Raw genomic sequence first — 15,246 nt, 5'->3', positions numbered from 1 at the left:
ATGTATTACACAGCCACCGGCAATGTAATACACTGGATATGTACATTTGCCCAGTAAATTTCAAAATTTGGACTGGGGAAGTATGGAGTGAAGTGTATTATGGGTAATTCCATTAGGCGTACATTTGGCAAGTATATTATGTACATTTGCCAAGTATTGTTCAAAATTTGGACTGGGGGAGTATGTGTACATTTGCAATGTATTACACTGCCACCGGCAATGTAATACACTGCATATGGACAGTTGTCATACCATGTATCTGGTTATCTATTTCACTGTTTCTGGATGTACCCCTGTACTGAGAAACATCCTGTGTAGCAGTGATTGTAGTGTAAACCTCCAAATTTGCACTTGGGGGAGTTTGGACCTAAGTGTATGGGTAATCCCATTGGGCGTACAATTGGGAAGTACAGCATGTACATTTGCCCAGTATTGTTCAAAATATGGACTGGGGGAGTATGTTCCCATGTGTTCTATTGAAAATCCCATTGGGCGTACAATTGGGAAGTATCGCGTGTACATTTGGCCAGTATTTTACAAATTTGGACCGGGGGAGCATGTTCCCATGTGTTCTATTGATAATCCCATTGTGCGTACAATTGGGAAGTATTACATGTACATTTGCCCAGTAAATTACAAAATTGGACCGGGGGAGTATGTCCTAATATGTAGTATGGGGAATCCCATTGGGCGTACAATTGGAAAGTATCGCGTGTACATTTGGCAAGTAAATTACAAATTTCGACCGGTGGGAGTATGCACTGATGTGTATTATGGGGATTCCCATTGGGCGTACAATTGAGAAGTATCGCGTGTACATTTGGCCAGTATTTTACAAATTTGGACCCTTGGAGCATGTACTGACGCGTATCATGGGGAATCCCATCGGGCGTACATTTGCAATGTATTACATTGGCGCCGGCAATGCATTGCGCGGCTCAGGCCGGCGTACATTTGCCACGCAATCCCGGCATTAGGCTAGTACGGTCGCATGCCACCTGGTGGAATTGTCCGGTAGCGCGGTTTTTGGCACTTTTCGGGAAAAAAATCATATCTCGGGCCCCGGGGGCCCCAGAGACCCGCCGTTTCGACTTTGGCGGACTGGAAGACCGTACGGATTTTACCAGGGGGGCGGCCTATTTTTAGGGCGAAAAAAAGGGGGGGGTACACCAAGTACGGGAGGCTAGTATTTTTTCAGGCCTTTTGCGCGGCTGGCGCCGACGACGTCCCTTCGTGTAGGTAAGTGCTTTTCCACCATAGTGGTACACAGACTGACCAAGCTCCTACATTGTTCCCCGAACATGGAGGGTTGTGGTTTGTTGAAGTTCCTGCTGAGATAAGGCACAATGTCGATCATCACAGCTCCTTTACCGATCAGGAGATCCTGCCATTCTGTCATGTACACGGGTAACAGCTTTATGTCTAACACGGCCTTAAGTGTCAGAAAGATTTGCATCAGGAACACGTAAACAGAATTTGGCGAATCTGAAATGTTCCAGCGTGACACTTGCTTGCATTCTTCGAACAACTGCACGTACTGGAACATGAGCGTATCATTGCGCTTAGAGCACTTACACAATCCGTGCCGGGGACCAGCGAATATGAGAGGGTACATTCGAGTCATGCTTTGTGACAGGAGGATCACGTTTTCTTTGAAACGTGCTATCTCCTTCTCGTTGTGACTCTTGAGAATGATGATGTTTGTAGATATCTCCCCATCCATCTTCTTGCCTCGCACAGTCACCGTACCACACGGCTCGTCCACGGGTCCCCGGTCTGGCTCTGTGCTCGATTCGACACTAGCAGCGATATCCTTCCCTTGTGTGTCATCGTGGATTAAGCTGCCCACTCCAGATTCGACACTTGCAGCGATATCGTTCCCTTGTGCGTCATCTCCGATTAGGCTGCCCACTCCGGATGCTAGCTGCGTATGGCTGGTGTGTTGAACCATATTCAAAATATCGCTTAACGAACACATGTCTGAACCATGACCCTCGATTATCCCTCTACGTATATCGCTGCATGTCAACGCAGGGAGCGGGTTTTCGTCCAAAGCCAACTCATGCGCATCGTACAGGCACGCATCTATAGTCTCAGAAATGTGGCTGAACGTACTTTCCATGCCATCAGGTTCGTTGAGTATAAGGGACGGAAGCTCCTCTTCCCGTTCGATTCTCTGTGTCACATCATAGACCACGGCTCCAGGAGTAACCATACATTGTTGACCTCGGACCACGATAGTCTCATTGTCGTCCGGATTTTCTACTTGTAACCCCGGGGCCTTTTTTGCGTGTATCACCTCAGCCGGGTTGTGTAGGTCACTAGCCTTGCGTTTGTTACACATGCTTGTATACTCGCTCTCATATACACCTGTGAGCATTGCAACCTTTTGCGCGTACCACTCGTAAGGCTGGATGAAATCAGGTGCCAATCTCAGGGTGTCTATGCCATAGTGAACTTTTGGTTCGGAACGGAACACTGTAACCGGTAATCCTTTCTGGTCTCTTTCATTCACTAGTTTAATGAGTTCCACTGGGTCACAATCGTGCCCCACTATTATATCGGTCGGTCTATACTCCCCGAGATGAATGGATGAGGGAATCCGTTCCGAGGGTGACCGTGCCTCGCTTATATCCTTACTCAATAACTGGTACCGAGTGAGGCTCAGCAGTTTGGAAGGAGACCACCTCTCTTGAGGGAACAGTGTAATGCACAGCGCTCCCAATGAGATAAACTGCTTGTCCGCAATGTTTGCACCCATTCTATCAAGATTCGCCTGTATCCTATGGACAGTAGGCCTGCTGTCTTTGTATTTTGCGTGAAGGACTCGGGCGTTGATAGCTTTCATGTATTCGAGCTCGAACGAGTCCGTGTTCTCCGGGCTGTAAACACCAAGCAGATTGGATAGACTCTCAGCATATGTTTTCCTACAGTAACCTAGCTTGCCCTTCTTGAACGGGAACAACAGGAAGCCGCTGTGTAACTCCCACATCACGCAGAACCAGCTGAATATGTCACTCCCGGTAGATGAGGTCCAACACCATAGTACCTCAGGGGCCATGTTAGTATGGTTACCCCGCGGTTGGTCTGGCGTAGTGAAGTTGCAAGCGGTACCGAAATCGCTGATCTTGAAAGTGAAAGGTACAGGCTTTCTATTAGGCTGGTGGCAGACCAACACGTTCCTGAAGGTGAAGTCCCTGTGCTGGATGGCCTTGGATCTCAGGTATTCCAACCCTCGCAAGGTGTCTAGTTCAACCATGGGTACGATCCTTCTTTCGTCTATACGCCACATGAACTCCTGCAGCGAGACAAGGGCTCGTTCCATTACGTGTACGGCTCTACCTCCTAACTGGTAGTTGGGGATCTCGCACCAGAAGCCTCCGAATGTGCGCAGGATGTTTGGGTGTTTTATTGAAAACCCGATCAGCACCTCTTCTACCTGGGATGCGATGTGCGCATAGCGATTGAACTCCCTGTCTATGAAAGGAAGGCTCCAGTTCACCATTTCTGGAAACAGGTTGGTTTTTACTACTTGGTGCTTGTTGATCGGAACAGCGACCCCAAATCCTCCTCGACCCAGGACTTTCCCGGGGGTGGTTACAAGCTTTTCTATATCAATGTCACATGTAGGATCGGTAGGTATGGATATCCCCGCGTAGAGGCTCCACGGATTTGTGTCCGAGGATACGGTACACTCTAGGGGCTCGTATCGTCGACCAAAGCTGTCTACGGTCACGAGGGGCATCCTGGGTTCAGTTGTACTGTAGCTCGAGGGTAGAAACCCGTCTATCACCGGATACGCTTGCTGAGATGTGGCGACCTCGAGTTGCTGAACTGGGCACGTTTCGAACTTCGGGAATAGGGAAGTGTGGGTGTTCTTGACTATGTTATGCGCGTCCCTTATCAACGTGTACAGCTCCTGAGTGCACGGGGCTATCGCATTACATTTCACCACCAGGAACAGTATGATCGAGTCAGATGTACAGTTCCTGATTGTCGGTACGCTCTTTCGTTTTGTGTGTACCACTATATGATCTTTCCCCTCGACCACAGGGTCCTGGTCGATACCCATCACTACTACTTTATTTAGGTTATGCAGTCCGATAAACCTATTAAGTACCTGTACGGTATCTTCGGTGTGTGTGAAGGTGAAATTGCCACCGGGTCCCCCGAGCCACTCGAGCACACCTTGCACATCGTTGTAACACAAGGTCTTAACGTGATAGAGACTGTAACGCTCTACCATCGCTAACAACCTTTCTACATTGCATCTGTTTAGATCCCTGACCGGAGCCATTATCACCCGAATCCTACGGACCACGCGCCTATCTGTAGCACCTGTAGGGTAGTAGTAAATAGGAGATGAACGGCTCGATACGTAGACGGATCGTGTTCTCCGACCACGCTTCCGTATCGCTGTTCGAATGCCTGATAGTGGCAGGTGCCCCTGCTACGGGATTGTTGCAAGAGACTGGGTTCAAAGAAGCGGGCACGCTTCAGATGACCCTGCAGCTATTGCGGGATATGTGGCAGAGGGCGGACACGTTGTACATACCAAGAGCGGATCTAGAGTCTCTCCACAACATGGAATACAGTACTACTCTGTCTCAGGACAGGCCTATTCCCGATCAGATAGCATTGGAGACCCGTAAACTCTCAAGATACTACATATATCTGTTGTTTCGTTACTGCATGAGTTCAGCGGCACCTATGACCTACAATCAGCAGGGTTTCACGGGTAAACGCGATGGCCACATGTCTCCATGGGAACCCAAGAAAACCGTGGCTCCCTTAGTGGATGTACCCGGGAGCTGGCTCGATAGTAAAGTGTGTACGAACTACCCTTCGGCCCCACCTATCCCAGAGGGCAACTTCATGAGTGTTTTCCCCAATTACCATCATCATCAGCAGCAGCCGCAGCAACAGCCACCTCAATCTCTAGAGAGTCATCGGTATCCACCTACGCAACAGCAGTATCAACAGTCTCCTAAATCTTTAGAGAATCATCGGTATCCAGCACAGCGGCCACCTCATCAAATCGGCGAGTATCAACGAGAGATGAACTACACCAAGCTCCATGATCAGCCGCTCCCGTTGCACCGAAACAACAAGCAGTTATACACAGACCCAAATGAGCAACAATTAAATGAACCGTCACGCAACAAACCTTTCAAGGGTCCGGACCATAAAGCAAAGAAAAAAAGTGTGTTCAGCACAGGATGTTAAGATTCAAACGTTGACAGTGAGGATGAGTATTAGGTGTGTATTGGAAAAACATGTAAACACAGTATCAGTGTATATCAATCGCATATGGAACGTTACATATCTTTTGGCACACGATGCCCCTGTAGACTTTACACTGTGTAACAGCATACCATGTACGCAGAGCTGGGTTAACGACGGTCGGATAATAGTGACCTGGGCAGGATCGCTGCTTTATGATCACTAATAGTCGGCCTCAGCAGGGCAATCAGGCTAAGCACTGCAGAGAGCAATGGTAACAATGACAGCAGCAGCAGCAGCAACATCCGGAGGTCCAGGGATGGTGTACAGTGTGAACCACCTTGCTTCTGTACCAGGGCAGCCGCACCATGGTCCGGGTGAGAGCATTAAGGTAGCGGGACTGCGCTCTGGGTACCCCACGGAACGCATAGAGGCACACAAAGAGATCTCGCTTGCAATCCAGCGCAGTAGAGAGAAGGAGTGTAATGTGTGCTTGGAGGTGGTATTCGACAAAGACATTCCAAAGGAGCGTAGATTCGGAATTCTGCCCAAATGCAGCCACTGTTATTGTCTCGGGTGCATCCGCATGTGGAGAGCGTCCCGCTATAACAAAACCGCTAAATTGTGCCCTGTGTGTCGAACCAGATCACCCTTTTTCATACCGAGTGATTACTGGGTCGAAGATATACATGAAAAGCGGAAACTTATCAAGAAATACATGGGTGGTATGGCGCGTATACCATGTCGACACTTTGCTGAAGGTCAGGGAACATGCTACTTTGGAGTTAGGTGCTTCTACAAACACGAACCTAGGCACGCGTATCCACCTGAATATAGGCCTACATGGGAAAGTGCCCACCCTGGAATACACGAACCGTGGCAGGGAAGTCTACTCGGAGCTACACATACGTGGGGAAGTGAGCACCCCGGAATGTACGAACCTTGGCAGAGATATCAACCCGGAGCTACGCATACGTGGGGAAGTGAGCACCCCAGAATGTACGAACCTCGGCATGTGTCTCCCTACGGATCTAGCACTACGTGGGCAAGTGTGTACTCGGGAATGCTGCTTGAGTTACTCAGTGATGAACGTTGACATATTCACAGGGACACAGGACCAGGTCTAATGCTAAGTCATGGAATGTTATTCTATGATATGTTGTATATGCAATAGGTTATGTGTTAAAAACATTTGATGATTTGTATGCGATTTGGTGTACCTGCAATTCTGTATTATCATGTGGAAACAGATTTGTCAAAAAATAAAAGACAACTGACCATTCACATATCGATGTACAAAAGCGTTTTTATTTCTTACATCACAAGGCACCATTCACAGGTACGTAGGCGCGGTACTCGGTTACTGTAGTTCTTTTCCTGAAGTAGTAGCTCCGGAGCGCGGGTGGAAGCCTCAGCGTAACTCTTTCCACTCTGGTTGTGAGCATCCTGGTACCAGGACACCCACGTTCCCCATTATACCTCATTAGGTGAATTAATCTGTTAAAAGATCCCGGCTTCCCGCTCAGATTGTGCGATCTCATGGGGCTGCCCAGCCTTTACGGATACACTGTCCTCTGTATCCTCGTCCTCTGTATCCTGGTCCTCTGTATCCTCGTACTCGGTGAGAATCGGGTCTGTGTCACCAGCTGAATGGGGGAAGAGTATTTTCTTTGAGCTCACGTGATCACACACCGAGAGTCTCTTGATGGTCCGCGTTAAACGGTCGAGGTTTGAGGTTCTTTTTTTCTGTGGAGTAGGTGGTATCCACTCTCGCTTATCTAACCAACGTTTCTTCACCAACACCTTATGTAGAGTATCACACAGGTCCTGATGTTGCCCAGCGAAAGGTCCTCCGAACTCAGCCCTCATCTGTTTGTGTGGTATGGCTAGAAACTTTTCGAAGCTGAAATACTTGAATCTGTCACTCAAGTGAGACTTGCCCCATTTCTTCAGATAAGAGTGTACAGCCATGACCTGCTGAGTTAGGTGATGTTCATGAACCTAGGTCGATGTATATATAAAATGGTAAATACAAATAGCTCTGGGATCGCTACACGTATCCACTTTTGGCTCTTACCCTGGTTTGCTACACAAGTGATGATCAAGTTTACCAGGCAACACTTTCCGTTATAAGGGCACATTTATGGGAGCTGTGTGTCCAACCACGGGCGAGTCGGCCGGCCGGCTATATGTCTATGGGTCCTTACAACTGACTCTAGTGCTGTGGGAGAGCCCAGCCTCGGTCGGACAAGCAGATCCTATGCCATGGTATGTAGCAGACTGTGTGTATAAACACACTCACATACGGAATGTAAGCACATCTCTACCAAGCTCAGAGAGCAGGGTGCACAAGCAACATGGAACTCACTCGGAGATTCAAAATGGTCATCTACCTAATGAGAAACAATACGATCTTTGTTAAGCTGGTGGCCGCTATAAAAGATCATACGAATCTGCCACTCGATGGCCGAGTAATAGAGACAATTACCCGGATGCTTAAGAAGCGAGGATCGGACACGTGTCTGGAACACCCTGAGACTTTGATCGGTGAAATGTGCCGCTATCTGTCCGAGTATGTCGTGTGGTCTATCTTGATGGTTATACTCGAAAAGCACCACCCTGAATTTAAAGTGACCGATCTCGAAACGCACTGTCTCGAGGAGCTTGCGAGTCGTGATATGCGCTGGAATCACCAGATGACACTGGGCTTTGACCAGGCAATGTGGAACCTGAGTAGAGCTGAGTTGAAACGTGTGAAACTGTTGCTGTCATGGGAGATCGTGAGGGGTTATGGTTATATTCCCTACGGACAGATTGAGGAGGTAAACGCATGGGACCTATCCCGTAACATTGTGTCTAAGTACCTTCATCACACAGTGTTTGTTACGAGTCTGATCTTCACGCAAATCGAAAGAATGGACCTTGTGGAGGAACTGATTTTGTTGACATTAAGAGTTGGTAACCCTACAGCGGTTCTGGGTGTCTACTGATCCGGGATTGAACTACGACAGCGAAGGGCAATGGCATTGAGCTGCATTTGCTTTTACTGTAATTATAATAAATGTGAACCGTGTGTGATCTGAACAATAAAAAAAACGGATGAAATCCCTGTGTACTAACAGTGTGTGGCGAGTGTTCATTCTCATAGTGGATGTAAAGAGGAAACAGAGTCAGTCTCTGTGATACAAAACCCCATTCCCTAAGAAAATAACCTTTCTCTAGGACATGATTTCTGGTTTCAAGTAGACTAGACAGTCAGTACATTTCACGAACGGAGCAGACTCTAAACTCTTAGCAATGGTGCACTATAGTAATTATTGGTGGATTGCCAACGAGAATGATTGGTTCACGGTCACCTTGATAGCGGTTCCAGTGATGGCTGTTTTTGGGCTGGGCCTGATCACCCACAGGATTTATAGCACATGGTCAAGGCCCCCTATTCACAAACCATGCTCACGTGTCTATTCTCCTCTGTACGAACCTGTGTACGCTCCCACAACATGTGCCTTGGACGAAACGCTGTATCACGTGAATGACCATTTCATCCAGGCTACAGACTCTTCCGTGACCGGCGGTGTGGACACGGGTAACCGTAGTTGATGTTTGTATGTATAAAAAGCAATGGATGTCACAGTTTTGTTTGGGTACTCACACTCAGTCTCTCAACAGAACCCATCAGTTCGGTGGACAGAAGTTGTGTGCCCCTCCTGTAATCCGGAACCTGGAAAGGTTCGTTCGCTCAAACACCAGAGAAGCGGGTGCGAGCTTCGTCATTGCACTTCCTGAGTATGGCCAATAAAGAAAACTATGAGTCACGCAAACCGTGTGGATGTTAAATAGCAAATTCAATCATACCATTATCAGAGGCAGTGTGGTGTAGCCTCTCGTTATCACACTTAGCACATAGATGTAGTACAAGCTGGAAATAAATGCGAGACCGGCTAATATTATAATCAGTGCCATGTCCCATAGGAACAGCCCATCATCAGCGATTTGTGTGATCGGGTCCCAGGTTGTGGCGGTATTAGGCACCGTGGAAATGATTCCAGTCATGACCGGTCCTCTGCTTCTCAATCCACCTCAGTCTTTCGTGTCTTGTAGGCTTCAAAACCTGACATGTCAGAGAGCACAAGTTATGTAAAGCTTGTTTAGGTCCATGTGACCGAGATTAACATCATGTACGCTGTAAGAGCCACTACAATGGTATACGTACTTACTTCTCAGCGTACAAAGGCAGAGGTAATTTATTTTGCTTGTGGGATAGTTCCTAAGAGACAAAAGTGTATTGTAGTTCACTGATGAAAACCCTTCTAGATTACCCACAGCTGAACCGTAGCAAAAGTTTCACACAGAGATAGAATTATTCAGAGAAGTGGACCTGCTCTTGGTCCAGCCACATTGCAAAAGTCCAACCTGTGACAAAGTAATATTTAGCAGAGATATCCGCGGTCGGCCGTTCCAACAGTTCAGAGGAGTGGACCTGCTCTTGCCCCAGCAGCACTGGGAACGGCCGACCGGGAACAAACTGAGAAGTCAGCAGAGATATCCGCGGTCGGGCGTTTGGAGTCTCCACTGCGTGTATAGAAGCCTCGCTGATCCGGGCTAAATGGCATCCTCTGGGTTTCTACTCTGAGCAACAAGGGCTGAAACTCCTTCTCTGTGCGGAGCCTTAGCCTAATGGATACCATAACAATAGCTGTGAGATGGTGCTGTGTCCCACAGGCACACATCAACTTTGTGACCGATGGAATCACAAAGTGGTATATGAGCAGATGGATATACAAACATTCTAAAACCAAAAATCTGACAATCATTTGTGTCCAAGTAGAATTTAAAAGAGTCTCTGCGTATATTCAACAGCTCCTAAGTGTGATGAAAGCTCTATGGGTGGAACCGGGACGTGGCTCAATGGACTGGGAAGCATTGGATACACTGCTGGATGACACACCTCTAGTGCCTGTCAGCACCAACAAATACAGTGTCACGCACACCACCATGAGACCAGGGGACAGCTTTTATTACCATGTGTGTAACACGGTGGAATTAGTAAAAGGGCGCGCGTGGATACTCAGGAGGGAACTGATGACCATACTTAAGCTGCACAGCAAACATGTAAGTTTGTATGAGATGTAAGTTTGTAAGACATGCTGTATATACCAAGCGTGTTTATATTACTTCTGTATTTTCTACCCTGCAGGAACCTCACAGTGTTACGCTGTTAGTGCCCGGGACCGCAACAAGGATGATACATGTGCGATGCACCGAGCCCCAGCGAATATACGAGCTGTTCAAGAAGTATGGCCTGACATGCTCCAATGTCTGGGATTCCAGAACCTCCCTGTCTGCCACGGCTCCTTGTACAGCACTGTGTGACCTCAACATGACCACAGTTAATGTGAACAGGATCGCGGAGAATGATGCCTTGGGCCAGGAACCTGAGGTGTCCAATTTCTACCACAACATGAAATGCATCCGAATACAAGCAAAGCGAGACGCGCTGAAACACAGACCCTACAACTGCCATCAGCCAGTGTTGACGGAACCTGCTCGAATGAGACTCAGCCCGACTGCATATCAGTTGCCCTGTACTACTACGATCGAATGGCCAAACTGGGAGATGTCATCAAGTCCGAAGGTCGGTTCGTACCGTCTGTCCAGTATTCAAATCCAGAGGAGTGGTCTGGGGATAGATATGTGTTGGAACTGGAACCAGACAACAACGTGATCATTACGGGTAAGAACACAACAATCTATATCCATTTGGTGTAACAGTAACTCTTATTGCCAGAGATGTACACTAAAAGTCCACAAATGAATTCTCATGTTTCTTATCCTAAAGGCGCGGTGCTCCCGGACGGCTCGAATGCTGAGACAACGCATGTGGAACCTTACACATGCCCCTACTGTCTCGAAGACGCAAATGCGTACCTTGAATGCGGACACCTGTGTTGTGTGTCCTGTACAAGAAGAGCTAAGAAGAAGAATTCTCTGGCCTGTGGTGTTTGCAAGAAAGAAACCACCTCTTACAGACCCCTTGAAATACCACAGAACTTCGAGTCTACGTGCTTCGCATGCTGCAAAGGGAAAGAGTGGGTCACAGAATGTGGCCATTTAAACTTATTTTTCCGGCCAAACATGTTATAGTCCAATGCCAGCTCGTTTGACAGAATGTATTTCATTATTCGCCTAGTTGCATCATCTACATTTGTGCCCCCTATATCTGCCACCATGGCAACCTAGGGATGAGAGTAAAAAGGAGGGAAAAAAAGGCTTACATGAACTGCCAAGACAATAAGCTTCAAAGATTTAAAAATTCAGCCATAAAGTAAACTAAACATTTGAAGTTGTAGCCTTTGTGTAATTTACTGTAATGTAATACATATTTTTATTTTGTAGGCTAATGCAAATCAATTTGGAAAACCAAAAAAATAACCAGCAGAGATTAGACTGCGGTCCCCCAGTTGCTCCTCAAGCGCCTCAACATCTGCTTGAGTTTGCAGCGGGAAGACCACACCATCAGGAACCTCCATCACTGATGTATCTTTCTTCTTAAGTATCTGTCAGGGAAATTTATTTTATTGATGTATTTCCAAAGATAATGAAAGTAGAAAGACAACCAATCACAAGCCAGATATTTAAATGAGTGTCAAAGAAATGAGGGTTAAAAAGCGTCGTTTTAAAAATAATTGTACTGGGCAATTGCAATTGTCCCGGTCCTCTGGTCCCTATCTGATAAAATGTAACCCTAACCCTAATAAGTATGTGAGAGGGATGGAGTGGAGGAAAAACCCTAACGAAAAGTAATAATAGAAATTGTGTCTCCGAAGTTGTGGTGGAGGGGGTGGGAGTGGGGGGCTGAAAAATTAGGGTTAGGGTTAGGGTTAGGGTTAGGGTTAGGGTTAGGGTTAGGGTTAGGGTTAGGGTTAGGGTTAGGGTTAGGGTTAGGGTTAGGGTTAGGGTTAGGTATAAGGATAAAAACGACTTTGACCCTCAAGAGTTTGACTCTCATTTGCATATCTGGCTTGTGATTGGCTGTGCTTCAACTTGGACTATCTTAGGAACTACAGGTGCGATTAGCACGGGCCTGGTGTTGGATTCACAATTTTCACAGCAAACACACACACACACACACACACACACACACACACACACACACACACACACACACACACACACACACACACACACACACACACACACACAACAGGAGGGAGGATCATGCCCTGGTTCTCTATACAGGCTACACAGTATATTTATGTAGCACAATTCTCACCTGGGTACTGGATGATAGGGTTAGCCCTGGCTCTAGTTTCTCTATGCAGGCAGGCTGGCAGGCTGGCAGGCAGGCAGGCAGGGAGGAGGCCCAGGCAGGGAGGAGGCCCAGGCAGGGAGGAGGCCCAGGCAGGGAGGAGGCCCAGGCAGGGAGGAGGCCCAGGCAGGGAGGAGGCCCAGGCAGGGAGGAGGCCCAGGCAGGGAGGAGGCCCAGGCAGGGAGGCAGGCCAGATCAATGGTTCAGTGGTCTTGTAATTTTTTCCCCCCCGGAGCTGTACCCGCAGCGTTACCTAAGAAAATAAAACAAGTAGCACACGTCTTTAGTAGCCAGCTGGCTAGCGCGGCCTACTTGCTAACGGGTTAGCGAAAGCCATAGGTAACCTATAGGAGCTGGCTAAATAGCAAGCTACTTACTAACGGGATTTATTCTACCATCTATTATTACCACCATCAGAGATGTTGTCCCATTTTGATGGAATTAATGTATACATACTTGAGAAAATAAAACAAGTAGCACTCACGTCTTTAGTAGCCAGCTGGCTAGCGCGGCCTACTTGCTAACGGGTTAGCTACAGCCATAGGTAACCTATAGTATCTGGCTAAATAGCAAGCTACTCGCGCTAGCTTGTTAGCGGCGCAAACGATAGGTAAACGAATGAAATAATGAATCAACTACATACCACAAGTCTCCCTCTTTCGCTGGGTTATAATAGGATACACTAAACAGGTGTTTTAAGCAGGTGTATTGAACGAAAGCTTACCTGAACGACGGAGAAAAACATCCTGTTTTACAGTTAACCGTGTCCCATTGTCAACATGATATCCGGAATCAAAGGTTCCTAACGCAATGTAAATCGTATTCACCCGATTGCTATAGAAAAGCCAAGAAGAGATTGGTTTAAAAAATCAATAGCATTTTGCCCATAGGGAATAGGCGATCAAATGAATTTATCCAAGGAGATTTCCAATGATTTGTATAGTTATCCTCTTCACCCGTGCTCACTTTGAATGCTCGCCCTCCGGTGGCTGTGAGAGGGATTTATTGTGAATTCTCCTCTTCTCCTCTTCTCTAAATGAATAGGCTACAAACACGTCGTCTTTCCCGGTCTGATATGATCAAGGTTTGGTAATGCACAGACGAGTTTTGCCTAGCAAACAAGAGCATTTGGCCACCACGGTGAATAGGCTACTATTGTACTACACTCGTTTCTGGGAGGCTAATGTCAACAGCAACGGGCGTTTCGTTGCAGTGTAATGTTGTTCCGTTCCGGTGTAATGGTACGGGCATGTACTTGGATGAAACAATTGATTCCATGAAGAAAATAAAAGAAATATTACGCCTACAATGTGTTGGAAGATTTATTGCAACTCACCAAATACGACGCGATGCTATAGCACATGTTGTTCTTAATTCCAACCAGGAGAGGTCGACAAAAACACGCCCCCCCTGTGGAGATATGCTAAAATTCACCAACTACGGAGAATATAGCATAGTACCAACTCCAGCCAGGAGAGGGAGACACTTGTCATGAAGTTGATTGTGAGACACACTGTGAATGCGAGTGCAAAGAAATGATTTGCTGAAATAAGATGTATTTGGATGTTCCCAGGCCATCAGTCACGGGGCAAATATGGCACATAACCCAGGGGTATTTTTTACAATGATTTGGATCATTTAATAAAGTAAAAGAGGTGCTGCCTACCTCAGAAATGGTGTACTTACAGGCTGGTGCTAGTGTACAGTGTTGTGTTTTTGAGTAGTGTCCCCTGTGAAATATGAAGCAAGCATCAGAGCATCTTGTGGACAGTGTATGACCGGGCTGTGTGATTTGGATCAGGTCCTATCAGTCTATCTCTCCCAGGCAGTGCATTCCCTGGTAGCGGCCCTCTGCTGGCTGTTTGGTAGACTGCTGTTTTAATGCATTCTGGTTACCAGGTGTCCGACCCTTTTGAGAGCGCCACTAAGCATCTTTCGGGGTCCGGGGGGGTCGGGGGGGTGCTTAAGAGTGGGTACCCGGGGACTCATGGAGGTTGAGGTTCTGGGCCTTGACCAGGGCTATTTAATGAGCCCTGGCAGGGTCATGCTTGAGACGGGCATTTTATTTTTCGGGGGCCTTAGGTGGAATTCCCCCCCAGTTTGAGGACCAGGAGGCTGGGTATGGGCTGGGTGTAGGCTGGGTATAGGCTGGGTGTAGGCTGGGGGGAAGGAGAGCACAAGCCTGTGCCTGGTCACAAGGGAGCCTATGAGTCCCACCTTGCTACTGCAGGAGGCTACTGGGAGTAGGCAGGCAGGGAGGAGGCCCAGGCAGGCAGGGAGGCAGGCAGGCAGCCCAGGGAGGAGGCCCAGGCAGACAGGGAGGCAGGCAGCCCAGGGAGGAGGCCCAGGGAGGTAGGCCAGGGAGGGAGGTAGGCAGGCCTGTGTAGGCCATACTCTGCTCACTGGGAGTCAGCTCCAGCTGACCTCCATAGACAGGCAACAGGATGGATTCATAGGCAGGCATCAAAGTGCATTCTACCCACAGTAGAGAGCACTATTTAGGCTACATTGGTCATGATTTAAGGCCTTTACCTGTGGTCCCCAATTCAGGCTACACTTGTGTATGCTTCTCCCTACTCATGGGGAACTTGAACTCAGGGGTCAGCTCCTGCTGACCTCCATAGACAGGCAACATTTATAGGCAGGCATCAAAGTGCATTCTACCCACAGGAGAGAACCTGATCTAAGCTACACTGGTCATGATTTTAGGCCTT

At 47.7% G+C, this 15,246-nt stretch overlaps 1 protein-coding gene across 1 annotated transcript; it reads left to right on the top strand.

Annotated features, from left to right (window-relative positions):
• Nucleotides 1-8,795: 8,795 nt before the first annotated feature.
• On the top strand, nucleotides 8,796-11,755 carry LOC117594223. Its single transcript, XM_034291309.1, has 2 exons — nucleotides 8,796-10,335; nucleotides 10,421-11,755. Exons 1-2 carry the CDS (start codon nucleotides 9,901-9,903, stop codon nucleotides 10,946-10,948), a joined length of 963 nt encoding a protein of 320 aa, XP_034147200.1. The 5' UTR covers nucleotides 8,796-9,900; the 3' UTR covers nucleotides 10,949-11,755.
• Nucleotides 11,756-15,246: the final 3,491 nt, after the last annotated feature.

This window comes from Esox lucius, unplaced genomic scaffold (genome assembly GCF_011004845.1).
Source record: "Esox lucius isolate fEsoLuc1 unplaced genomic scaffold, fEsoLuc1.pri scaffold_55_arrow_ctg1, whole genome shotgun sequence".
In the NCBI taxonomy this organism is placed as follows: Eukaryota; Metazoa; Chordata; class Actinopteri; order Esociformes; family Esocidae; genus Esox; species Esox lucius.
This window is presented reverse-complemented; position numbering and strand designations above follow the sequence as displayed.

Coding starts and splice junctions, on each gene's coding strand:
- LOC117594223 (XM_034291309.1), top strand. CDS start 9,901: ATGGATACCATAACAATAGCTGTGAGATGGTGCTGTGTCCCACAGGCA. Junction 10,336..10,420: donor TTAAGCTGCACAGCAAACAT/GTAAGTTTGTAT, acceptor TCTACCCTGCAG/GAACCTCACAGTGTTACGCT.